At 42.5% G+C, this 27,042-nt stretch overlaps 1 protein-coding gene across 2 annotated transcripts; it reads left to right on the plus strand.

Moving 5' to 3' along the window:
* The first annotated feature begins 399 nt into the window (after positions 1-399).
* On the plus strand, positions 400-17,716 carry gxylt1b (glucoside xylosyltransferase 1b). Of its 2 annotated transcripts, none has more exons than XM_084039049.1 (7): positions 400-668; positions 1,692-1,902; positions 1,984-2,115; positions 2,364-2,615; positions 2,824-2,947; positions 3,114-3,286; positions 17,430-17,716. In XM_084039049.1, exons 1-7 carry the CDS (start codon positions 472-474, stop codon positions 17,430-17,432), a joined length of 1,092 nt encoding a protein of 363 aa, XP_083895175.1. In that variant the 5' UTR covers positions 400-471; the 3' UTR covers positions 17,433-17,716. The 2 variants fall into 2 exon arrangements, with proteins under 2 accessions (XP_083895175.1, XP_083895174.1); XM_084039048.1 differs by lacking the exon at positions 17,430-17,716 and adding an exon at positions 6,557-7,940.
* Positions 17,717-27,042: the final 9,326 nt, after the last annotated feature.

Here is a 27,042-nt window from a genome sequence, read left to right on the forward strand (position 1 = left end):
TTCTAGATAGTAAAGACTTGGATAACCTTTCGAGGCTTCTGGTGAGTGAAATGTAATGAGAACAAACAAAAATGTGAACAAAGTCCCAAAAATAAAATAAGAGTAAAGACAAAAGCAAAATACACTCTAAAATGCTGTGGGGCATTTTCTTCTTTTTTACATTGTTTTTTTATCGCATTTTTAAATTGCTAGTTATCTAGCGTAGCCTACATGAAATTTGTGTCTAATCTTATTATAGTCGACATTTCACGCGTTATACTACAATAAAACATTTTTTCCAGAGTTTGAACGTTGCAGAGCTTAAACATGACCGACAGAGGGCGTCGTTGACACTCGTGAGCAGGACTTTTATTTTTTCAGCCGTTGACCGGAAGTGCGTTGCCACTGCGACGAGCTTCCCTATTATTGAATATACGTCGGGAGTTTCTGTGTGATGACTTTAGCTCAGAGTTGCGTTTTCGGGCTCCCAAAATGCGGCGTTACATTCGTGCACTAATGCTGTGCACGGTGTTTGCCGTGTTTTCGGGCTTGTATGTTTACAGTAAACTGTTTTACTCGGACGTGTCGGTCGGTGGAAACGGACCGAAGAGGGGTTTCATCTCGGTCCCCGGGGGCAGGCGAGGTGCCGTGGACAAAACCGGGCCCCAAAGCCCACACTGGTACAATAGGTACGTAATACTTCATTCTCAGGGTGTTTTTCCATCTTTAACGCGGTACAATTGGGTTTAAACGTAAATTTCATACGTATATATGTAGATGTAAACGTTTCTCTGTAGACACTTGTGATGTATAGGAACGTGACGGTCAACGGGCGATGCAGACAAAAGTACACTTCCCTTTAGCTACATCTTCTCTGTGGTTGTGACGCAATACTTAATAAGTTTGAGACTTCACGTGATACCCTTGTGATCCAAAATGTAAATGATACGTCACTGTTTTTACAGTGGTCATAAAAACAATAATCCCACACAGGTTGACTCTCACAGGGAATATTAGTCTTACATGTTGTCCAATTTTTAGTGACAGAAAGAAAAACAAGTGATGACTGAACCTTCAGCTTTGTTTTTGCACCTTTATTTTATGTTTTATTACGTATGTGAGTTTGAGGAGTAAAGAGAATTCTTGGGATAAACTCCTACAATGTAATAATTATGTTATAAGCTTCTCAACCAATTGATTGGTATGTGAAAAGGCCAGAAAGCAAAAGTCCAAAACGTAAATATTGAGTTACCGGTAACTTTGAAATCACACAAAAGGAGCTGGAACCAGAGAATTTTATATATTTTTTATTCTTTTTATGCTTAAAAAATGGACCTCAGCTTTAGTTTATATTATTTTAAAGACATATTGGTGATAGTTAGTCGCACAGTTATGTCGGACGAAAGAAAATGTACTTATAAGTTAGGCTTGTGAAAGGTTGAATTGATGTCACGCCACAGAATTCAAGGATTTATTATTTGTCACATACTCGATTTTGTGCAGACATTTTGCTAAAATGGCATCATACTAATGTTAGAAAACACCCTCTGCTGGCTTGACAATGATCTCTTTCATTAAACCGTTTGCTAAAATGAAGAAAACTGGTGTGTGTGTGTGTGTTTAAACGTCACACTCAAATCAATGGTTATAACAAATGGCAACAAGAAATTGTTGTATTTTTATTATTATAACAATATCTGTCCGACTCTCAGGTACATCATGCGTCAGCGAGGTCAGGTGGAGGCAGGCGGTGGCAGCGTTCAGAGCAGACCCGAATCCCCCATGCATCTGGCCGTGGTCGCCTGTGGGGAGAGGCTGGAGGAGACCCTCACCATGATCAAGTCCGCCGTGCTTTTCAGCGTCAAGCACCTCCACCTGCACATCTTCGCTGAAGATCAGCTACACGCCAGCTTCATGGAAGCCGTGAGTAGGAAATATTCGGATGATTTAAGTCTGCAAATTGCCTTGCTGTTGGCTGTGAATGACCCCGAGTTTGTGTTTCAGTTGGAGTCGTGGCCTGGTTTTACTCGCTCCAGGTTCAACTACACGATCCACTCCATCAGTTTCCCCAGTGAGAACGCCGCCGAGTGGAAGAAACTCTTCAAACCCTGCGCTTCTCAGAGGCTCTTCTTACCTGTGAGTTTCTTAAAGAGAGGCCTGCAAAACTTGGAAAATGTGTTTTATTGGCCAGATTTTACAGGCCACCAATTTCCCTGTATGTATGAATTTCTAACGTAACATCTATAGATTGAAATATATAAATAATAAAGATTTGACTGTAAAATAACTGCCACATTTATTGAAAGACAGAGGATATCCTGTTACCACTGTCACATCATCAACATTCTCTCAGTGACATCTGTCTTTGTGTGTCTGTCACGCAGCTGATCCTAAAGGACGTGGACTCGATCGTGTACGTGGACTCAGACATCCTCTTCCTGCAGCCCGTAGACCGCCTGTGGGCGTTCCTGTCCCGGTTTAATTCCACCCAGCTGGCTGCGATGGCTCCGGAGCACGAGGAGCCCCGCATTGCCTGGTACAACCGCTTCGCCCGCCACCCCTTCTACGGCAGGACGGGCATCAACTCGGGGGTCATGCTCATGAACATGACGCGGATGAGAAATATGTACTTTAAGGTAAGGCTGTAAACACATTTCCCAGGATCTGTTGTTCTGTTTACTCTATTAGTGTACTACTTTTATTGGCCACTAGATGTCCTCCTTCTGCTGCAGCTGTTGTGCACTAAAGTCTGTGAAAGGATCTGCAATGTGAAGGTCTTACCTCCTGAAAACATACAATAAAGGCAACTTTTTGACTGGTGTGTATGTATGTGTGTGTTGACAGAATGACATGACGTCCGTTGGGCTGCGCTGGGAGGAGCTGCTGATGCCTCTACTACAGAAATATAAACTCAACATAACCTGGGGAGACCAGGACCTTCTTAATATCATATTCCACCACAACCCTGGTAAGGCTAGAACACATAGCACGTATATTTCTACATGCACCAATTTTAAGCCTCCATAGACTAATTAAAGAGGCATTACTTGTTTTTAACTGGCCAAATGTACAATTTTAGCTCATCTACATTTGTAGACTAAAGCGATTCTGTGTTTGTGTACTTCCATTCTCAGAGTGCTTGCTGGAGTTTCCATGCCAGTGGAATTATCGTCCGGACCATTGTATCTATGGCAGTAACTGTGCGTCAGCAGAAGAAGATGGCATCTACGTCCTGCATGGAAACAGAGGGGTTTACCACGACCGCAAACAACCCGCATTCAGGGCCGTTTACGAAGCCATACGAAAGGTGAGCACACACTGTTTAAAGTGAGATACACTTCGTTAGTCTTTGTGAATTCAGCGACAGCGCGGGCCTTTTCTTATGTCGGTCACGCGTTCAGCCAGGACATGGATTTGACACATTTATGCACCGTTCAGACCAGAGAAATTAGTAGCAGTAAAATATATTAAAGATGAAGAAAAAAAAGACATTGAAATGGGCTGTATTAACGTTGAACTCCAACAGCTGATGCATCATCTGTCAAGATGTATCCGCTTTAATGTTATCACCTAAATTTGTCATCAGTGCATAAAATTAACTGCACGTCCATTTATCTTTTAATACTTTTATATATCGCTCACGATCTCCCATCTGCATCACGCACACAAAAAAAAACTACTGAAGGTGCCATTGCCTTTTTGTGATCTATTGCGTTTTTATCGAAGACCAAAAGAAGATATCACAACGTCATATCGAGATGTGCGCAGATGGTCGAAAATTACGTTTAATACTAAAAAATTCCATACATTTAAATGATAACTGGAAAGGGTCAGGATTTAGTGTTTGACCCTGAGGCTTCAAGGGCTTTATCTCAGCTCACAGGCTGATATTAATGGGAGCAGGAGGCAGCCCCGTGTTGCAGTCCAGCAAGAGAATGGAAAAGCTTTCTTCTGTTAGTCGAGGTATTGATCTTTCACAGTTTTTATTTCCATCCACACATACAGAATGCAGAAAGTTTGGCTAAAAGGCATTCTGGGAAATAAAAGTCCCCTGGGTGCATATAAAAGAGCTGGCTAAGCCTTTTCACAGTGTCATAGGTGTAATTTAGTGGGTGGCCCCCTTTTATAACCCCGGTGACACGCCTGCTCCCCTGTTCCATCACCCTCCCACATGAGACAACCCTAAAGACGTGACATCACGCGGTCCACATCCGGAAAACAAATGTCCACCATTTCCAGAAGGTTAGAGTGAAAGCTAATTTCCCCCATGAGGATGTTTATGGGTTGTTTACCCGGAGTGTAATGATATCGACGACACCAGTGGCATTTACTTAATGAAGCCATCAACGCCTGAAGTCTCATTGCTTTCCTATTAACAGAGCATTGAACATAGATCAGATGGACGGCTGATCCGGACCCGTGCCCACGAGGACAGGATCCGCTACGTGTGCTTCTAACCCCACGTATATCACGCACCAACACACCCAATAATAGTCCATGTGGGTATTCACGGTATACTTCCGTAGATGTGTGATTTAGTCTGGTTTGCCGGGATTGATCTTCTGTGCGTTTCAGCTTACAGGGCAGACCATTTCATTGTTCTCTTGCTTGTTCATCTGCAGCAGAACCTCAGGCAGTATGTGTAGTGTTACGGGACACAATGCACCCTCAGGGTTCATACAGTCATGAAAAACATGGAAAAGTATTTGAAAATAGCAATTTCAAGGGCTGGAGAAGTTTTGAAAAAGTCATGGAAACTTGCTCCACAAATAACTGTATGCTAGCGTATATATGTGGTTCAGTTAAGGTGGACTGAAAATGTTCAGGTGGATCAGTAACATCACTTGATGCTACATTGTTCTGTGTGGGGTAACATCAGAGTCCCACTCGTTCTTATTTTCCAGTTATGCAAAGACTTTGCCTCGAGGAATTAAACTAAATTTTGAGTTCAAAACTAGAACCAAGTGACCACGTTTCAGTCCACGGATTAATATACCCTCACAAACAATCATGTGAAGCAGGTCAGGCACCGACATCACAAATCCTATGCTCCCATCTGCAATTCCCAACCTGACCCTAAAGGAAACTTAAAGGAACCTTAAAGGAGAAGCTTCTGGGAAGCTTCGGCAACAAAGAAATGGTGAGGGGTAGGTTGGAGAACATGTTCATACTGGGGCTGATTACCAATATGGAGCAGGTGTGTGATCAGGTGACCAATCAGCCACAAGCTAAGCAGTCTGTTCTCCCAAAATCATGACACGCCCACCTACTGAAACACACATTACTGCAGCAAATTAAGGATATAATCTTTCCCACAGCCAGACAGATAAATATGTAATTTATGTTGGGCTACAATGAATGATTATTTTCTATTTGAGTTAATCCTTCCTGGTTAATCTTTTAAATCCAGACACAAAATAGTGAAATCTAAATCAGATCCCCAATGTGACATCTTCAAATTGACAGCCTAAAAACCTGAGACACTAGGAGCAGTTAATGATTATTATTGTGCATGATAAATTACCTTAATAATTAATTGATCATCTAAATTGTTGATTTAATCTATATCCATAAATGTCAATTCTCCTGATAAATTAAGTTGTTTTCTATGTTAATAAGCTGGAGACAAATGTCTATAAATCAGTGTCCGTGCCCTGTGTCCTCACACAAAGAAATGGAAATACAAACAGCAGTGCTCCACCCTGTCTGTCTGCCTGTCTGTGTCTCACAGCTGTCTGTCCCATCATAAAGCATCTCCTCCCTCCGCCACCGCAAAAAAAAAAAAGAAGCTGAGCCCAGGAAGAAGCAGTTAAATTTTACAGCCGATGGTACGTTTAGAGTCGGAGTCTACACACCAACAGTGGCCCATCAGCCACACAAAATCAATACAGCAACTGTAAATGCAACTTTATGACCAACGCATGTGTGCACATGTGTGTGTGCTCATAAAAACGCCATTTCTCTTTGTGACCCGATATCGGGGACCCGACCGCAAGCAAATGAGCCGGCATAAAAAATGGTAATTCCCCTTTGATTTCCTCGGAGCATAGTAAAGGCTCCTTCATTATTGGGAAGACATGAAAGTTCTTCTGTAAGCCCCGGTTATCACCGGACGGTAAGCCTATAGCATAAAAACCCACTCCCAACAACGTGGGCTGCTTTTATGTTTTCGCCCGGATGACCGATCCGATTTGATTTGGAGTCCCTTCTGAGTTCAGCGTGCCTTGCAGATTTTCTTTTTCATTTATCCAGGGAAAGATATCCTCCCAAACCCAAACGCCGCCCAAAGCACCACTTTGCTTACTTACTGAGGGAAACAGATCAATTCCTCTGGACCAGTAGGAGGTACAGAGACGTCCTCGGGGGAGATTTGATAGTCGTTTCAGCTGCTCCCAAGTTTTCCGAGCCCACTCCTCCATAGAAACTGGAGCATACAAGTCTGCATTTATATTCTGTACAACTCCCTGTTTTAAATGTTCCTTTCTATCTGGATCCTTTCTCTTTCACTGAATGTTTCAACATGTAAGATCAGTACATTTCAAATACATCACACCAAATTCATCTCACACCTTTCCAGTACCCTTTCGGCGCCGACCCAGTGACTTCCCTGTTGGATCCGCTGGAAGAGGAGCTGTTGAAGACGACACACACTTATTGTGGTAAATCACATGCACTCCTCACTAAGAGACTGGCACACAGCCTGGCAAACATCAACAGGAAGTCCCCACGTGGACGGTGACGAAACCGAATCACAATGACTCCTTTGAGTTCGGTCAGATTTTTGTGTCCTTTGAGCAAGAAGCCGGACAGTTTGTGTCTAATCTTGTGAGCTGAATGAAACCCGATTTCAACAGCAGGGTTTTTGTTTTTGACTGATATGCAAAAAAATGCAACCACTCCAGCTACTGTTCAATAATAATGACTCCGAGTTGTCCAAAGATGGACAACTAATGAGTGGAGCTTTTAGTTTATTAAGCTCCAAAACACAGTTGAGATTGTCTCAAACTGAGACTTATAAGTGCTCACCTCTTTTTAAGTTGCTCTGGATAAGAGCGTGATGTAAATGCCTGAAATCGACTGTCAATGTTTTTCGTGTTTCTTTCTATTGCACACATACACAACTTTTTTATATAACATCCTTTAAAAAACACAGCAAGTATCTAGTCTCTTCTTCCACAAATGTGGTGAGAAACCCTCATGGTGCAACAGATGTGTAAAAGTTTGGAAGAGTAGCTTCTTGACTCCATATTGGAGCATTTATTGAACCCTGCGAAACACTCTTTATTCATAGAGTCAAAAGAATCGTATCAGAACTGGACTGAGGCTTTCAGAGAGACGTGTGCACTGGAAACACTTTCCCAGCCTTCAGAAACCACTTCAGCACCAACGAGACCGAGAGAAGTAGCTTCAGAAATTGTTTACAGATTGTGTTAACAATTTCTGGAAGAGTTCTTCATGTGTGATTTTCTACAGCGGCTGAGCACACAGAAACTCTTATCACAGTACTTTTTTGTGTCTTTTTGTGTCTACTTTGAAAAAAAATCTCAAAATGGGGCGATTCGTATAGTGAAAGGTCACGTGACGCTAATCAAGCGTCAGTTTCCGTATGCAACTTTGAGCAGGCATGTTTTCTGGCACATTGCTGAATATGTAGATACTATGTACTTTTTTTTTATGGATATGCTGATATGTTAAAAATCCTGTTGGTTTATGACACAGGACAGTCAGCATCGTGACTGAATAAGCTACAAGTTCCTCTCCTGATGCCAAAGCATTTCTTTTTTTTTAGTACTATAATTATGGAGTTTTGCACCATTGAATGTATTTTGTTGAATTCAAAATGTTACTACCAGTGCTCATGTTGGTGTGGTTGCAATGTGAGGATATTCTCTGTGACGTGTCAACTTGTTTATGTCTTATGTCATATGTGTGTTTTACATTAAAGATCATTTGAATTTTGTCTCACCACTAGATGGCAGCATTTTTATTTTATATGTTCGTTTATGTTCAGAAAGATAATGTTAAGGTACCTTTTTCAACATTTGTTTTGAAGGAGGGAAATATAACAGAGAAATAACTCCTGCCATTGTTTTCACTTTAATTTCACCACATAGGCTCCCTGTAACATCAGAAAATACAAATAACCAACATCTTTGTTAGTTTATTCTATAAAGATCCAGCGTGAAGATGATTGATGCTACGTTTCTGTTGCCTCCTTGGGCAGATCAATGGACTTGCCAATAATCTATGACTAGGCCACTGGAGCTGCTGCACCATTGCTGCTTCAGCGCTCATAAAGTGTAAGTGATGGACCAATAACACGGCCGTATATGTGCCCGTCTGTGACACTGTATTGCATTGACTATGGAGAATGAGTTTATGCTTATTCCCATTAGGTGGGCGATGCAACCGCCCGTTTATGGCCGCAGAGCCGGTTTGATCCATCGCAGCAGAAATATCCTTCATTCATCACTATATATCCGTATGAGAGCTTATCAATTACCTTTATTGACCCGTGTTCTTAAATGCAACATGTAACAGGCCGCGTCCCCGGGGAGAGGCAGACAATGGCTGGGATTGAGCACCACGTTGAAAAATTCAATACCGTCCATCCTCCCAAGGTTTCATTTTCCCGAAACTACATGTTTTATATCATAATAAATAACTCCACGATTTTTTTTATTTTTTTTATTCCTTTTGTGCCATTGCGGCTGGAAGAGAAACTATTTAAAATAAATACGTGACCTCCAGCGTTTGGAGTGGGGTCAGAGCGGGGAGAGTGGAAGATGAGGAGGAAATGGGCACATCACAGAGTAATTAAATGTGTGCTCGTGTGTGTGTGAGAAAGAAAGAAATATATATTTATTTTTTCTTTTTAAATCCAGGTTAGGTTGGCCATTTTTCCCACTGTCACAGGACAAAATGTTGAAGAGGCGAGATGAGTGCATAGTGGGAGGACAGAGCAACGGCTGATGGAGTGTGTTAGCGATGAAAGAAAAGAACAAGGCTGTCATAGCCAATATAGCAATTAGGGCACTTTGCTGCTTCAGAGCTCCATCTTTTGGTTATTGCTTTTCCTGAAAAACAAGAGATGGACCTTTTTTAATGGTGTATCAACAAAAAAAGAAATAGCAACAGGGAGATTTCTTGGGAAAAGGAACCTCATTCCGGGTATAAAGCAGTGGGCTCGTTATGAACCCTGTTCATTGATCAAATCAGGGTAAACAACCACTGAAGTAAAACGATAAAGAACCTAAAGAGGCGGATAAAGCGCAGCATGAGAAATGATCATTTCTACAATCATCAGGCCTCGTTAGAAAGCGGCAGATCCTTCAATATGGGCTCTGCTGGCTTCGGCCCGTGCTTGTACACGTGTGTCATTTATAGTGAGTGTTCGCTTTGATCTTAAGGAGAAGTTCCTCTCATCCATGCGACTCGCCACGTAGAAGACACGACGGCATCTGTCAAATCCTGACAGCTTAGGATCTCACATGTGCTCACTCACTACGGTATAATATATATATATGTATACGACACATTTGAGCACGTGTGTCACATCGTCCTCCTAGATTGCACAGTAGGGGGTCATTTACATGTTGTAATAGGGTCTACATATCACTGCTGTAGGAGATGAGAGAGAGAGGCCTGACTGTTCTCCACACACAGAATGTCATGTTCTACGCTGCTTTATTTACACGTGTGTGACTCCGGGGTACATTTGATGCCCAGCGAGATGAAATATGACATGTTGGAATGAATCTGGGTACGTGACATGAAGAGAGAGACAGGGTGAGTGAGACAGGAATTTCAGCAGATTGGTTTATTTACTTCGCAGCCTAGTTGCTGTGTGTGTGTTTGTCAGACTGGCAAATGCCAAGCAGCCAAAGCCAAAGTGCGTCTCTGTTAAATCTGGCCGCTTTCAAGGGAGGCGTCACTCAGGAATGTCCAACTATTATCAGGAATTCTGCCAAATGTTATGCCTCGTTCTTTTTTTTTCATTTATTTTACCCTGCCATCCCATTGTCCTGTCTATTCTTGCATTCCTAAGTTATAATTTGTATTTCTCTTTTCCACTCGTGTCTGAGTATTTTATTTTGTTTTATTTTACTGTTGAATTCTGTATTTCTTTGTCCAGCATCTAATGTTAAAGTGTCACCTAAAAAACACAATATAAATCATATGAATTATTATTATTTGGGGCAAGAATCTACATTTTTTTTACACCCACCTCAATGTCTGACCCAGTTTCTCACGCCTGGTTTTCTTTGTAGTCCTGCACCCATCAGAGGGCACGCAAACTTCCAAAGACAAACCACACTGCAGATACAACAATACCCCCATGTGCTCATCAAACATGCTAATTTTTTCCCTTTTTTTTAATGAAATGCCAACAGAATGTTTTCAAAGACGGATTGCGTTGTCGACGTTCTCACCTCCAAACATTTCAGTGTGTGTGTGTGTGTGTGTGTGTGTGTGAGACAGAGAGAGAGTCTGGGAAACGTTAGCCCCGGGGATGTGAGCTCCCTTGCTTTGTACTAGACCGTAGGCACACATAAGAGCCAAACGCACACTGCTGCCATAAGATAAACGCATTCAAGGACAATAACGAGACATGATTGTCTTTTTCGAGGATGGGAGGTTGTTGAGTTACTGCCTGCAACAAAATGGGAATGCATGTGGGGGGGGGGGGGGGGTGAAGTGGTTTGAGCACCTGGATTTGCTGTGTGAACATAAAAACTAGCATCAAAAGCACACGTTCTTTTCAGTGAGTTATGTTCTTTAAAAAAAGGAAATGTTTGATGTTGTTGACTAATCTCACCTGCTGAGCCGTACAAACATGAGAGTGTATCTCCTCATCTAACCCCCAGCGAGGAAGCAAATTTCCTAAAATGTTGAACTATTCCTTTAAGGTTTTAAACAGGGTTAGACTCTTTGCACTGATGTGATATAAATCACAGAATGAGGTCTATTTTTTAATACAAAATATTCCGATGACATTTTTTTCAGTAGGACAGGAAACACAAAGCTGCACATTTGTATGCACATGTTCACACACACACATCATCTGCTCTCCCCGTCTATAGATCCCTTATACAAAACTTAAAGCCAAAGCAGTGGGGGACTCTGAGATAGAGGCGTCTGACATCAGAATTGAGAGTGACCACGCCGCCTTTATATCCCAGCGTACCCTGACCCTACTCCTCTTCTCCCTGCCGCATCCTCATCGCGCAACAATAGATTTCCCATTACTGCTCCCTCCTTCACTCCATGCCTCAATCACAGCTCGACAATATTTACCCCCAGAGTGGTCCATTTCAGAAAATAACTCTGTGTGTGTGTGTGTGTGTGTGTGTGGTCATGGGAATATTCGTCCATGGCTGCAAAACCGATGTTATGCGAGCATATGTGTGTTTACGAATGTGCTGTGAAATATATAGCTTTATTGGATTCCAAAAGCCCAAACCTTATCTTTTCCTTTCTCCTCTCTCTTTTTTTATTTAACTCTCCACAATCGCACTCTCTCCCTCTCTCATGCACACACACTCTGTCTTTCCCCTGTGAGGTTTTCAATTAGGTAATTACAGTGGCAGTGAATAGAGCCTGCCTGGACACTGGCGCTCTATTGTAGAAGCACCTGTCCCCCCATAGACAGCAATTACCTACCAGGCTGGAGGGGTGTTGGAGGCTATTGTCTGTGTGCATATATTTGTGTGTGTGTGTGTGTGTGTACTGTATTCTGGGTCTTTGTGTTCGTGTCAGAGCTGGCAGCGCCCGAAAAGGGAAATCGCACTTAATTAGTCATATTCGGCGGCAGAGTGAGAGAGTCTACTTTTATTTGAGGTCGTGTTCACCAAAACGACAATCAGCCTAACTTTTCATTGTGAACGCGTGGATGGACGATTTGCAAATGAATGTAAGGATCGTGCATGTTGTTAGCGAAAGCAAATGTTGATATATAAATTGGAAATTAGAGGCACAGGTGGGGAATTACAGATACAAACCCGTCTCCATGTATTTGTACAGTGTGGTTTACAAACTCCTTATGAAACCAAAACCACCAACCTGTCATTGCTGGGCCCTTGGAATCATCCTAATCCTGAATAGTGGAAAAGATTGACACGCTTCTAAGCAAAGAACCATTACATTATTAAAATGAAAGCTTTAAAACTTGTATGCTCCCTGACTTTACCGACATCTCAGAACCCAGACAACAGTAATAGTAAGTCTTCACACATAAATGTGTCCCTTTCACTGTGTTACCTTTTGTTTGGAACACACTTCGACGTTTCAAACATTTCGTCTGAAAGATGTGCGAGTAAAAAGTGAATGACAACACATTAGATCACCGGAATTACATTTAGCCAACGGCATGGAGTGCAAGGGAATTATACGATGTATTAAACCACCTGACAATCCATAATAACTTATCTATGTATAATAGATACGTAAGTAAAAGCTGTGCCAGGAAAAGTTTTTGAGTTTTTAGAGGCTACTACTTAATAATACAGCGTTAAAGTATATATTTATGTCATAGATATGAAAATAATACACACGACGCACTACTTGTTGCTGTGTATTTGTATACAAGCTCCCTGGTGTGTTCATTTACGCCATGGGTCCATTTTATAGTGAGCACCTATTGATCTGCCTGAACACACATGTAAGGCTCTAAAGCTGTGTGTGTGTGTGTGTTTGTGTAATTCTCAAACCTCTCAAGGTGCTAAAAACACGTCAGTAACACCCTATTGCATCTGTTCCCATGACGATAACAATCCCCTCCGTTAATTAAAGCCCTTTACTTCCCCCATTATCTTATGTGATGGACAGGTGAAAGTGCGCCATTAGGGCTCGCACGTAAACGGGAATACACACGTAAACACAAATGCCATAATTTAGTGATGTGACTAATTGGAGGAGTCTAAATGCTCCATTGTTTCTCAATCTGTTTACGGCTCTATTATTTCCCCCAGGTAAAAGCCGTGACGCATGAAGACGATTTGCCGTCACATACACTCTCCCGTCGACTGCCTTTTTTTTTGGCGGGCTAAATTATGTCAATGAGTAAAAATGCGGCGCGACTAATGGCGAGGCGTCTTGGCGGGGCTCCAAGTCACTGGTAATCAAATGCATTCAGAGTTTATCAGCGATGTTTATCGGGGCTCGGCGCGCTTGATGTTCCGGGCGGAGGATGCGAGACAGGATATGAGGCTGATGGTTGTTATCTATCAGCTGATAGCATCACACGGCACTAACGAGGCCTCACTAACGAAGGAACACGGAGAAGAGGATGTAATTGGGGGAGAAAAAAAACGCGTGATTATCTACCTCCGAGATGGATTCACACTGTCTGGGGAGACTTGGGAAGGAAGCCAAGGGAGGATGAAGCCAGGGTGAAATAAAAATGGAAACTATGCTTGGCAGTGAAGTTATATATTTGTTGCCCATAAAGTTGGAGTAATTTGTTTTCAGACACACTCTGTTTATTCCTATTTAAATACATCAGTCATCACTTTAGACCAGGTGCAATGATTACATTACGTGTCCCAATGACCCAGCTGAAATAAATTCATCCAAATCATTTGTTTGGCGCGATAAAAGACAGGACATTTGCAAATTTTTCCAACTTTATGTTATTGATCCCAAACTAAATGGCCTAAAACTTTAAATATACCACATACACAACCTTTTTTTATTCACTTTAACAAATCATGTGCAATTTAACTTAAATTGTGGAATGTAAACTTCCCCTCAAGCCATTAGATCCCCAGAGGTTTTTGGGGTTCTCGTGTTGCTAGAAGATATCCGGGCCAAGACGTCCATTTTTCGTACGCTGGCCATTATTTACAGTCCGATTAGCAACTCAAGTCACAAGACAGAGATAGAGTTGTTCCAAGAGTAGCCAGGTTATTTTCAGCTGATAAAAAGCTCAAGCACTGTCATGCGTTCGGCTTCTTTTGCTCTCCACGCGGACCGTTTACCTGCATTCAATCACGATTGGTCAATACTATTCAGACTATACCAAAAATCGTGTCCCGTAGCCTACACATTCTGCAAGAAAAACTAAGCATTTCATGGAAATACAAGTCCTTTTTTTAAGGTCTTTAATGTGCCCAAGAGAAAGAATCTTGAACCAGCAGCAGTGAGGCAAGCAGAACCAGCCTGTGGATCCTCCTGCTGGGACGAACACATTAAGGGCACTTCAGCTACTCAGACAGACCTCACTTTGATCTGGAATACGCAGAGTCCTCAGCGCTGACATTCTATGTGAGCAGCAGATCCCAGGCCGCCGCTCAGATCACAGCCACTTTGGGAGGAAAGGAACGGCTTGTGCTTTTAGGAGAACGGACGTGAAGACACGCTGGGAGAGAGACAGGGCTAACAAAGCTAAATAACAAAGGCGCGTTTGGGTCTTCAGCATGCAGCGTCTCGATTGAAGACGAACGGCGAGGAGACGTCGGGCATTTCAAAACGGAACGCAACAGTCAGACTGCAGTCAAGGTCGTGACACGCCGCGATGACTTCCCCCCGAATGTGCCGCCGCTCTGATGGAAACAGAAGTGAAATCGGCGCCCTGAATGCCGTCCGATGGAGTGATTGCACTTTCTAAGGACTCATTCATTAAGAGGTTAATGACTCGGAATGGGAAATTAATTTAACGTCCGATGGAACGTTCCTGTGCGTGTGTGCGCGAGAGGGACGGACCGTGCTCGGCCACCGGCCTAATGTTCTTCAAAGTCAAGATCAATGGACCCCTCCCTTTTTACACTGAACTCCATTTCTCCTATACCGATCATAGATATGGGCTGTTGCTTTTTTTTTTTCATGGCTAGATTCAATTTATGGTTTAATTAACATTTCGGAGCCCAAAAGAAAAGATACTCACGTCTTCAATAGAGCAGCTGGCCCCCCCGAGATACATTTATGGATAAAGTGAATTGAAAATGAAAAAGGTGCAGAGATTTTTGTCTTGGCGATTATAATATCATTTGACTGAGCCACACGTATGAACTCGAACACGACAGCTGGTGACTCCTTTTTTTAGTGAACACTGACGGTAAGTAAGTCTTCCACTCGAAGACTTACTTACCGTAGACTAAAATTCTCTCCCTTTCTTTGTTCACTGGGGAGCGATAAAAACAGATGGCAAACCAGAAGTATCCATGCATGCATTATGATGACAATTTCTGATCATAATTTCCCCCGAGCTCATCATAGTAATGTTGTGTTTGCAAAGTGCTTAATTCCTTTTTGATTCAGTGCCACCATAAAACGACACAGTCTTTGTGGAAGTGAACACTATTTCAGTTGTCAGGCGCCCGGCTACGGGCTTACCGTCGGTTAAATTGGCCAACGCTGATTAAAGCTTTAAATTTGGATGACTGGTGATTCAGGCTCTCCATACTGGTCAACAGTCATTAAGCCATCACCGCGGGGCAAGGTCACTTCCACTTCCTGGTAATGATTCTTTTGTCAACGCGTTTAAAAACCTAATTGTGATTACGCTGGCGTAATGAGAGAAACAAACTTCCGCCTGTTTATTAGGTAACGTCTATAAAACACACTGAGGGGCATCTTCAAGTCAAAGATTTGATGGAAGGAATGCGGTTTCCCGGTGGATCAGGGGTCTGGAGTGTGCACCCCGTGGTGGAGTCCAAATATGGAACAGAACCTTTGCTGAATGTCATCCCTGCGTGCAATCTGTCCGACCTTTGCTCACCTCCATAATCTCAGAAAGATGAAATGCCAAGAATGTAATATTCTATTATGAATTCGTCCTAATGCTCTGCATTATAACCAAATTTTATTACACTCAACAATATTCTGTTTGGAAAGTCTTGGTCCACATTATAAAACACATAGCACACTTGGATTGTTTTGTCATTCTATTATAGCCTTATAGCCTGCTGCTGTATTCACTATAGAAATGTTGACAAAAGGACTCCTGGCAGAGTATTCAGTGAATGAGGATGGGTTGGATTATATGAAGGCATACAGCCATGTCTCCACAAACGGCTCTAAAATGATTTGTTCTTCCCTTTTTCTGAAATGCGTATTCACTTTTACCAGCTGTGAGTGGCGCCTTCATTGCCATTTCACTTTGAAATGCGTGACAACAGTGAAGCACCGCACTTGAAAATTGAGCAATCGGCTGTAAGTGTGAATGTGTATCGTGGTGATCTTTATACATGGTCGAAACACTGTACGGCACGCCTCAAGCTCACTGGGGGGATCAAGGACAGATATAGATTGTTTAGATTTACGCAGGCTGCAGAGAAATAATTACATATTCTAATAGCGCCAAGTCTGCGCTCTCGAGGGAGCGACGCAAAACAAAGAGAGATTAATAATGAAATGATGAGACGTGGACTATCAGAGGATGATGCGCTGGGAGGGGAAGCCGTGATTTAAAGATCTGGACAAGCTAAGACTTAATCACTTTATCTGATTGGTATTTGAAGCCATGAATCTCAATTAGCCAGCATTAGGATCTTTTTCTCGACTGATATGCAGAGTCCATTTCCGTGATTGGGCCGTGCTGGAAGTTGATGTACTGCATGGAGGGTAATATTTTGAAATACAGTCAGAAGAATCAGACATGAGCCGTAAGATGTTAACTTAGGAGGTGAAGCGTAGACTTTTACATGGAATTTAAATGTTACTTAAACGCTGGTAGCCTGCCACTGACATTCAGCCTTGTGCAAACAGGAGATGCTTTTTTGTGGACCGAATTTATACTAAATCAGCCTTTGTTCGCCTTTAGTGTTGAAGTGCTCTGAGCTTCTGCTGTCCTCCCCCGTTTTTGTCTTATAATTAATGATTTCCCATCTTTACCGCTTTGTCTATAGCGCTTTGTCTCTCCATGCTAGCCACTGTGTACTGCATCCTCTCGCCATTGTGCTCCTTAATTATGGCTGAATGGATGACAATGAGTCTTTTAACTGATAGGCTTCCAGGTCCTCTATCATTCCTCGCCACAGGTTCTCAAAATGGCTGCCTTTGTACCTGCTCCCTCCAATTATTAACCAACCGGACGGTCGCCCCTGGTTACCTGCAGATAAGCTGCTAGGCTAATTCAGTTAGCTTGTTATCTCATCAGTCAGAAGGTAAAAAATGAAAAGATGCTGGGGAAATCACCCAATTAGCCACTTTGATGTATTGTCCCTTTCATGATCGGCGGGGACAAAAGATAAGCTCACATACAGCATGCCTTTTCTGTGTTTTTGCAATATAGTTTTTTTTTTTTTTTAATTATTCACATTTTGATCTCCCGCTTTCTCTCTCCGGGCGCACAAACATTCATGAAGCCACTTTTCCACAGAGGCGTTTTAGCATCACCTGGGGTAGTTTGGAAGGAAATGCTAATCTGGGATTCAGTTTGATAATACGTCTATGAAATATTCACTCTTCCCACCCTCTCTCTCTCAGCGTTGATTTTCTGCTTCCCACAGTAAGCTGCGAGCTGTCTCTTTGTGGCGGCGCGCATCTGATATTGGCGGAGGCTCTCAGGGAGATGACATCAGGGAAGCACTCAGACGAGTATCCTACTTGACAGTTGCTCGCTGCCATTCCCGATGCCTCTCACCTGAGGCACAGGCACCGACGTCCTTCAAAACCATCTGCCCGTCTTTCCACTGGTAATTGATTTGTCCTTGGATGGAGGTGTCTCCGAAATGCTTCGGGGGGAGAATATGTATTTTGACAGATGCTCAGCAACGCAAACGTGTACCGTACACGGAAAAGGGCGGGGCCTTGACTGGAGGACGCGCTCGGTGCCTCGAGGTGAATTAGTCGTCTTTGTGATGCGTTGGCTTGTTTAAAGAAAGCAACGGATTTCTGCAGCTGCAATCTTGCATGTTTTTGTTGCGCTTCAAAGTACATTAAACTCTTTCTCTCGTCTCTACGATATTCTCCGTCGCCCCTCTGGTAGCTAAGCCAGCACATTTCACAGCCTTTTGGGATTCGTGCCTTAATGCAAGAAAACACTATCGCCTTTTTTTGATTCAGCCGATAAAGCTTCCAAAACAGTTTCCAATGATCAAATGCTTGAAGCACTGGAATCAATACATTGTGGGGGTTTTTTTAACAGCCCCACCCTTGGTATGTGTGGTGTTTTTCAGTAATGTGAAGGCAATTATTAATTCAGGAAGTTAGGAATTATTCAAAAACGGGAAAAAGGCTGCAAGCCACAAGTTGGATACTGTAGCCTTTAGTTTGAGTTCAGGGATTCCCCCAGAGCTTCTTTTTTTTCTTTGCATAATTGCATGCTAAACCTTATTGCCCCTCCTCCAAAAAGAACCTTAACCACCCCTCAACTTGTCTGGATGAAATGTAGGTTATCATTGGCATGATGTGCTATGTGTTAACAAGAAACTTCATAGGCTAAGTCAGACACTGTGGAACGGTTGCGGTATCCACAGATCCGCTCTAAAGGGATTTCAATGAGGGAAACGTGCAGAATTATTCATGGTTCATCATTGTCAGGACGCATCTCAAAGCCCGATGATATAAAATACTTACACGTGTCGGTTCCATCGTGCTGCTGTCCAGTGTAATGGGAAATATATTTAACGAGCACCAAGAAGAAGCTGGTTGTGGTTACAAATTAACATTTTTTTTTTTCAATTATCACACGTGACTTGATATTAGACCCACGAGAAGCAGCTTCTGGTGTGGCATCCTGCCCTCCTAATTACCACAGGCTCCAGTGTGTGGGACTCCTCTTCCCACAGTGGAGTGCCAGACTTAAACTACCCCCCAATAATTGGTGGTCTGGCTCTGAGGATCGATTCCCTTGTGGGTTACATCAAATGAAGAGAGCAGCTAATGCATTGGTGTTGGGAAAAAAAGGTTAAATGCCTGCACAGCCGAATGCAATGTAATGTTAAATGTAATTAAGCTTTTCTTACGGTATAGAAAGAAAACGCAAACATGTATTGCATATTGAACATACATTTTTAAATATTCTACACCCAACTTCTCCTTAATAATGCAGCAGTTATACTTAAACATTTTACAAAACGATGCTCCTTGCACAACCCAAACCCTGGTTGGAGCCAACATGCAGCAAAAGAGTCCCTTGGCCATTCACAGGCGAGGCAAAAGCAATAGAGGGTTTTTAAAAATGCAGGTTTAATTATTTGATTGTACTTGTGATCGCTTCCCCCCGCTAACCTAATAACAGCATGAATGTCTGCCGGGGGTGCCCATTGATTCCTGGGAGGCTGTGGGCTACAGAAGAGACGATTAACCATTTGCATTTAGATTGTGTGTTGACACACAATTTAGACATATGGCCCTGTGATTCAGACATGGGGAGAGAGAGAAGCAGGGCCCGAGAGATAGAAGTTGTCTATGGGGGGCCCTTAGCATGTGTGTGCGTGTCTGTTTGCACACGTGGATGTTCGAATGCACACGCGGTTGAGGTGGTCCAGTGTTAATAGCCATGTCTATCTCTCTCTCCCCCTACGGCTTTCCTCGGGTCTTTCCCCTATCAGTGATGAAGGATTGCAGGATTCGTAGCATTAGCTCCGCTGTAGCTTATTGCTTATTAGTTGGTCCCGACACCCCCGAGGAGAGCATGTGAGTAAATATAAGGGGGATTTAAGGAGGTTCCATCTAGTGAATGGATGGATTACGTGATTATGAAGAGCCCTGCAGCGAGGCTTTCGATGTGAGGAGACGCAAACCAGTTGGGGGAAAGGAGAAAAACATGAAAATACAGTAAAGCAGGAGGAGAGATGTGATGAGGACACCTTGAATGATGTAAAAAGGAGCTTTACTGTTGGCGTGTATTCCTTTAACACTGTAGAAGTCAGTGTAACTGTACTGTACGGGAGTGTTAATGTGTGCTCGAGGCAAATGGCACCAAGAAAATGTGTTTTACGATCTGGATCCAATTTTTGTAATTAGGGTGATGATGTCTATTGGTTATGATGGAATTGTATGTACCAGTTTAACAACTGCTGTGATGCATTGACATGCCATCTCTGTTTGACAAGAAATAGTCATGAATTTAAACAATTCATTGCTTCTTTTTACTTGGGGGCATCACAAAAAAAGGTGTAAACACAAAATTGACATGATCTCCTTATTACATTTCAAATGTGTAAGCTAACAGCAACATTTGCATGCTGTGGACATTTATATGAGTGGCTTATTGTCTGTAAATACATTTACAACCTGTGTTTACTACACCGCGCTTTAACAGATGTTCAGCTACGCTCCCCTTTCCCCACTCAGCCTCACTTTGTTCGAATGGCAATTACTCACAAGACTATTACTCCATCAGATCACGAGAGGGCCCTGCTCCAGCAATTATGGAAATCTGTCGATGCAGTCCGGTGGCGATGACTTACGTGACAAATTCTCTCATAACAGCGAGCGGATCGATGAGAGCGCGAAACGCGCGGAAGTTTGTCAAATCGGTGCGGGAGACGAATGCAACATTTACAACGTAGGACGGTTGGTCTTTATCGACTGGTTGTTGGGCTGATATTTACAGAGCTCCGCTGTGTGAAACAGTTAATTAGCGTAAATCGATGGAAAGCAAACACTTCTCCGTTGTGTTGTCAAATAAGCTGCTTCGGATTTAAGCTGTTTTTATTGATATCCCTCAATGTTTCTTTTCATTTTTTATTTATTTTTTTCCACACCAACTTATCTCTTCTCGCTCAGATGAATCTTTTATTGATTTCAACCTTCAAAAACGCCTTTGCTGCAAGTGTATGGAGGTGTTTTCAACAATTTTGACTATATAAGTCAGACACACTCCGAATAGAGACAACATATACGATAAAACACCTTATTTAGGGGATGAAATGGACTTATCCTCTTTCGTGTAGGTTTTACCTAAAGCCAAAAGTTTGTGAAACTAGAGATTGCAGAGTTGAACCATTTCAGAAATATTCTTGAATAACTTCATGAATTAATGATGAAATGGATGAATGATATGAAAGAAAAATCGAACTTGAAAGATCTTTGTCGGGGTTACCAGAGGACGCAAAGGTTGAAAGTCTTTCAAGTTTTCGCTTACTGAGGCTACACAACACTTTTAAGCCACGTTAGCAGCAGCTATAGGCCTACATGTCTTAACCGCTATCAGATGGATTGCCATGACATTCATGTTTCCCAGAGGATAAACCCTACTGACTTTGGTGATACCCAGACTATTGCTCTAGCACCACCATTAGGTTTATATTTGGGCTCAGAGTGGAATGTCTCAACAACTACCAGATTGTCATGAAATTTGGTACAAACATTCATGGTCCCCTTAGGTTGAATTATAATAACACAATACAGCCTTTCTGTTTATTCACCGTTTGAGTATGGTGGAGCTTTAAGCAGTGTGTCACCTCATTGTTTTCTCAGCATCATTGGCCCTCGGGTCCCAATGAGTCGACTACAACATCACAGCTTCTCATAAAGCCGGATCAATTAGTGACACCTGATTTTTTTTTGTCTCATTTCCCGTCCTCTTCTTTCACCGCTTCACGGGGACTATGGGGAAAGGGAGCGCCATCTGTGCCCTCCCAACAAAAAAGAGAAAGAAAGCGCATCCTCCCTGTGTTTAGGATAATCTCGGGGAGGCACTTGAAATCCTCATGCCACTGAAATCAATTTGCTTTCATCAGGCCTAATGGCACTTGGTTAGAGCTGCCATTTCCAAGTAGGCCATTCAGGGAGCTATTCATGGAGGATGAAGTAACTCGGTGAAAACAAGTCACTATTCATTGATCCATATGGTCAATAGACTTTCCTGAAGTCACACAGCCCAATTGTATCTTGGCTTCTAAAATGTGAAATACATGTACATTTGACTTAAATGGTATATTTATTTATTTACATACTCTTTAATTAATTTATTGGATGTATAATGATTCCACTGACCAACGCCAATATAACCGGAACAAATATGTGTTTACAGAAGTTGAGCTGAGGCTTTATGAGGGCATTTAGTGGAGTATTACATCTGAAAACAAAGGATTAGAGCCTGCTATCACTCTCACACTGATGGGCTGGTCTCAATGCACAAATATTAAGTCTGATTAACTGATTTATTTGCATCAGTACCGCTCATAAAAAATAGTTAAAATTGTATGAACATATTGTATGAACATGGTAACGATCTTGTTCTAATTAATTATTATTTTCAACAAATTTGTAGGATATAAATTGCATTAATGTAAAGCAGATTAGTAGCCTTCAGGTCCAGCTCTTGCAGATGGGTATTAGGCAAGCAATGTGTTTTAAAGGAGGCAGTTGTGACTCTGGTCCTGCTGATATGAGGCAGCCTTCCAGATGAAGGTCCGGTTCAGCCTCTTCAGTGTCCATCATCCCGTTGCAGGTGTCAGGTGGGAGGATCCACAGAACCTCCAGGAGGGTCGAAGCACAGGTCCGCATCCAGCTGCAGCGTCCAAGTCGCTCTGGTGTCCACAGTCTCCGTCACCTACTTGAGGTCCTCAAGACCCTCGAGACTGATGTGTCTCTTGTCCTGAGCATAACACCCCATCTCATAATCAAACTCCTCGTGGGTCCTGGCTGGTCCGCCATTTGTGGAAATGATAGTCGGAGTCCATCTCCCCAGAATAGAGTGGAAGCCCATTAGCCAGCTCTGCGGCTACCGGGCCCAGAGACCACATATCGATGGCCTCATTAAAGCGAATGTGCAGCATGACTTCTGGAGCTCCGTCCAGGTGGTCTGCACAGAGACACCACATGGAGTCAATCATTTTCACTCTCAGTGGCTGCTGGTGCCCAAACATGACATTGTTGTGGCCAACTGATATATATAATCATACAGCAGCTCTGTCGTTGGAAGACCCTGGTTATTTCTATCCTCCATGTTGTTAGCACACAAGTTTTGATCCAGCAGCTCAGTTAAGGTCAGGCAGGAACTTTGTCAAAACATAAGCCATTCAACCTTATCATGATGGACCGACTGACAGATCCTTCCCAACAGCCATGATACTAGCATGGTGAAAAATCATGTACCTGCATTATTACCTCAAACTAAGTACCATAATCCTAAACCATAGATGATAATTCTCTTTCTCTTGGGGGTCATTGGCTCCCATTCTTTAACACATCCATTGAAAACAGCTGGGAAAGGTGTATTGCGGCCTTGATTGATGTATTACATTGTGTTTAACAGAATGTATACTGCAGGTTTTCCATGACATGGCAGCTCAAGATCAATAGTTTTTGGCTGACAAAACTCTCTTGTTATTCTTGTATGAATGCAAAACAGAGTCTATTTAATAAAATATTTAATAAAAGATAAAGCCTTTTTTTCTCCACCATGTCTCTCGCTCTGCTCAACAGAGCTTTGAATCCTCGGAGCAGGGCAGAGCCGCTATTCCCAGCACAACGCTCTAAACTGAGCCTAGCAGGAGGTCTGCAGTAAACCAGTAATAACTGAGAAAGATAAGGAAGCAGTCAGCCAGATCAATAGGTGAGCGCATCGCTGGCTAATCAAAGCCTTCACCCCACAGGAGAGACTGACACAGAAAATGTTTGTCTCTCAGGATAATCCAGGTGTCAGATCGGCCAGATTATGGAATCAGCTGCAACCAACTGCTGTTGTCAGTGCTCAGACTGCAAAGAATCCTTGAATATAACAGTCTCAAGGCATTACTGTCCCATTCAACATAGGTTTTGTAATATATACGGCAAAAAATATAAAGAGGCTCTTACTTGCATACAATGTCATAAATGTTGTATCTTTTGAATGGGATGCTTCATTTTTAAGTAATATCTAACTAAGTAAGAGCAGAATAAATAAAGATTGTGATGAAATATCTGTTTAAATCTGACTAAAGTTACACGGGAGTACAGTTAGTTGTCCTTCATGAGGAAAAAAAACTGAAAAATATTCACTTAGTTAATTAGAAGTCTGAACGAGCCATTAGCGCATAATTGAGGCCGTAAATAGAGGTTTAATGAATGGAAAATGATCAGCTATTACCCCACACTAATCAGTCATTTATTCCGTAATAAGACACAATCTTGGTTGTGCTGCTGCATATTAAAATAGATGACAGATTTGGCTGTTGTTGGCAGGACAAAACAGCGCTGATTGAACAAATGTACATCTGCAGGTTGTTCATTCACCAACACACTACACACACAGGCAGCATAATTGGTGGCGTCACTTTATTTTTTCTCCCTTATTTGAGCATGCATGCTTACTTTCTGCAATCTAGGAAGTCATATTCATAACTGGGAGCAACTTTAAGTACAAGCACGAAGCTGAAGTGTGTCATTAGCCAGACAGTCTTCATCCAAGTTTTGTTTTTTTGTAAAAGTCAAAGATTCTGATTGAAAATATGAACAATACAGCCATTATATTTATAGTATGTAGTCATCAAGTGCACATTTAAGAACCTTTTATAGTACCTGGCGGCAGAAGTGCCTTAAACTTGCATCCTTTCAAATTACCCCATTTTATTTCATATTTGATTAATTACCTCAGCAAACATTGTGCACATGATTCTATCCTCTCACTCACTAGTTTTTAATTCTTCTTCACCATGATGTTCATAAGGTAAAGTATACCTTTAGATTCCCATGGACCTCAAGAAACCCAACTTGAGGACTCGAGGACCCATTTGGAGTAAAATAGACGCTTTTGGGCATGGCTACTTTGTGATTGACAGGTCGATGGTGACGGACAAAATGCAAAACTTGAGGCTTTATAATGGCAGTTGTGTCGATGTTGAAATGCTTCATCTTTGCTAGGTTTCCACGTTTTCTTCTTAGAAAGGAGAGTCAATGAGAACTTGAGAATCTATTAGTTGTTTTTTTACAACGGCCATCGTATAATCACACTCAAGGACACACACGAAACACTCAAACACACACACACACACAAAATGTCACCCACTTCCCGTCACGTCATCTAAACCGGCGTCTCAGCAAAGAACACCCGACTTTGTTCTGGTCCCGCTCGTTTCGCGGCTGCTTCAAAGGCGTCGTTAGATTAAAGAGAGCCGGGATAGCTGCGCTTTTTTTCATCTGCGCTCAGTGCAGCACCGGGCCACTCAACTGCTGGAATTTGAATGAGACAGATCAAGATGAGAAGACTGCTCGAGAGGAGTCAAGGTATGTATGGATTTCACGAATTCTGTGTTTGTGTTGTGGGCAACATCCTGCTGTGAGGGGAGCTCCGGATTTGAGAGAATAAACCGCTGTAAAGTTGCCAACAAACATTGAACTAACTCTTTTACAATCGCTAACCCCCAGATGTCTTCCTCGTGGAGTTGCACCACCTTCGCACCTTGATTCCTAACAAGGAAAATCAATGGATGTTACCTGGAGTGAACCCCCTCTTTTTTTCTACATAGTGTTTTTTTTTTCCTTCTCTTTTTCACTCAGGTTGTTTGAGCTGCTTTTTTCTCCAAACAAATGTCACATCCATTAAAAGAATTGACGTTTTTGAGAAACACGCTCATTCGTTCTTATGTAAGAAGATTGGTGTGAGGTATCGATCATCTCATCTAAGCTTTCGCATCTAAAATATAGACTTTTTTCTTTTTTGAGAGATAAGGTTTTCTCTGCTGACGTCACCAGTGATGAAACATTGATGCAACATCCATTTTCACAAGAGGTAATGTGCTATTCTCTTTTCATAACACGTCTTAATGTGTGAACTGGCAAGCCTCAACGCCTTAGCATTAAGCTATACGTATTACTGCCATTGTGCTTCATACGTGTACAGAAACGCAAGCCTATTTCGGCGTAGGCCACCGCCTACCTGATCCACATTCAATTGTCTTTGCTGTGCACATTGGAATTAATCATTAATACTAGGTTGACTGCACCAAATCTTTGTTGCACTTCTGTCACACTGATAAAGGATGGATATTAAACAGGGAGATGGTAAGCTGGGAGAAACATAGTTGGTGCAGCACTTACCTGATTTAATATTATGCATAAAAGCCGTGGCAATGGGGATGCCAGTGTGATGTCGCTCATTAATTCCTCAGTTCAGTGGGCTGTGGACAGACAGCAGATTGACAGGGGATGAGGAGACTTCTCCGGTGTCTCCTTAATGCTTTGAAATGGGAGTATAGTTTAGCTTTGATGCCTCCTATCGCTAAATGGACATGCACCCCCCCCTATACGCACACAGCCTCTCTGCCCCGGTAACCCACCCCCCAACACACTGTCAGTCATTCATCCCAGCGTGAATACATGAATACTGTAAACTGCACTGCGACAGGGTAAATTACTGTGTGTGTGCTATCAAGCCACAAAACATCTAAATGCTTTATGACTTCCTGCCGAATGTGAACATGGAGATGGGGGAGGCTTGGTTCGGTGTGCGCAGCCCGGAGGCAGGTGGGCTGTTTTTTTTTTCCCAGGTGCGGCAATCATTGTGGTTCACGTTTAATTCCCCCCATGTGTTCAATTAGCAATCATTTTCTTTATAATCGCTCACAAATAGCATTTGTGTTCTTTTAGAGCCTAGCTGATTGCACAGTATTGATCAGTGGCTGCACTTAGGTAGATGTTCCAGCATTATGCAGCTTAAATAAATAACCTGGCTGCCTCCACACACACACACACACACTCACTATCAAATGTGTTGTTCTCTGCAGGAGACAATACATTTTCACAAAGAGCCCATTTTATTATAGAGCAGGGAGATGCAAGTGTTGCTCTCAAACCCCATGTAAACTGCTGGCCCTAGCATGCATAATGCCTGCTGACGGAGCTACATTGGAAGTGAAATCACTGAAAACTTTGGGGCTCCGAAACATCTTATGGCCGGTTAGGATTTCGTCAGGTACATGGGTCGGTGGCATACAAAAAGGGTTAATGTATGGAGGACGTCTACTGAATGCAGAAATGTTAAGAAATTGCAGTGAAACCAAAGTTAGAACGTCTTCCGCATCTGTACTGTGGCGTATTCCCCCAGTGAAAGGGAATAGTTGAGCGGTGCACAGTGACAAGAGGGATTTATGTCAAATCCTTCGCATTTAATTGGGCCACTAAAAAGTGGATGGGCTTAGAATGTAGTGGGATATGGAGTTACAGAGGACTGGGGCTCCACACTTGCTT

Source organism: Eutrigla gurnardus (genome assembly GCF_963514095.1).
Source record: "Eutrigla gurnardus genome assembly, chromosome: 21".
Taxonomy (NCBI): Eukaryota; Metazoa; Chordata; class Actinopteri; order Perciformes; family Triglidae; genus Eutrigla; species Eutrigla gurnardus.

What these genes read in the sequence shown, in the direction of transcription:
- gxylt1b (XM_084039048.1), top strand. Translation starts at nt 472, where the DNA reads ATGCGGCGTTACATTCGTGCACTAATGCTGTGCACGGTGTTTGCCGTG. An exon ending in ACGCCAGCTTCATGGAAGCC is followed by an intron (nt 1,903 to 1,983) that starts GTGAGTAGGAAA and finishes TTTGTGTTTCAG; the next exon opens with TTGGAGTCGTGGCCTGGTTT. An exon ending in TGAGAAATATGTACTTTAAG is followed by an intron (nt 2,616 to 2,823) that starts GTAAGGCTGTAA and finishes GTGTGTTGACAG; the next exon opens with AATGACATGACGTCCGTTGG.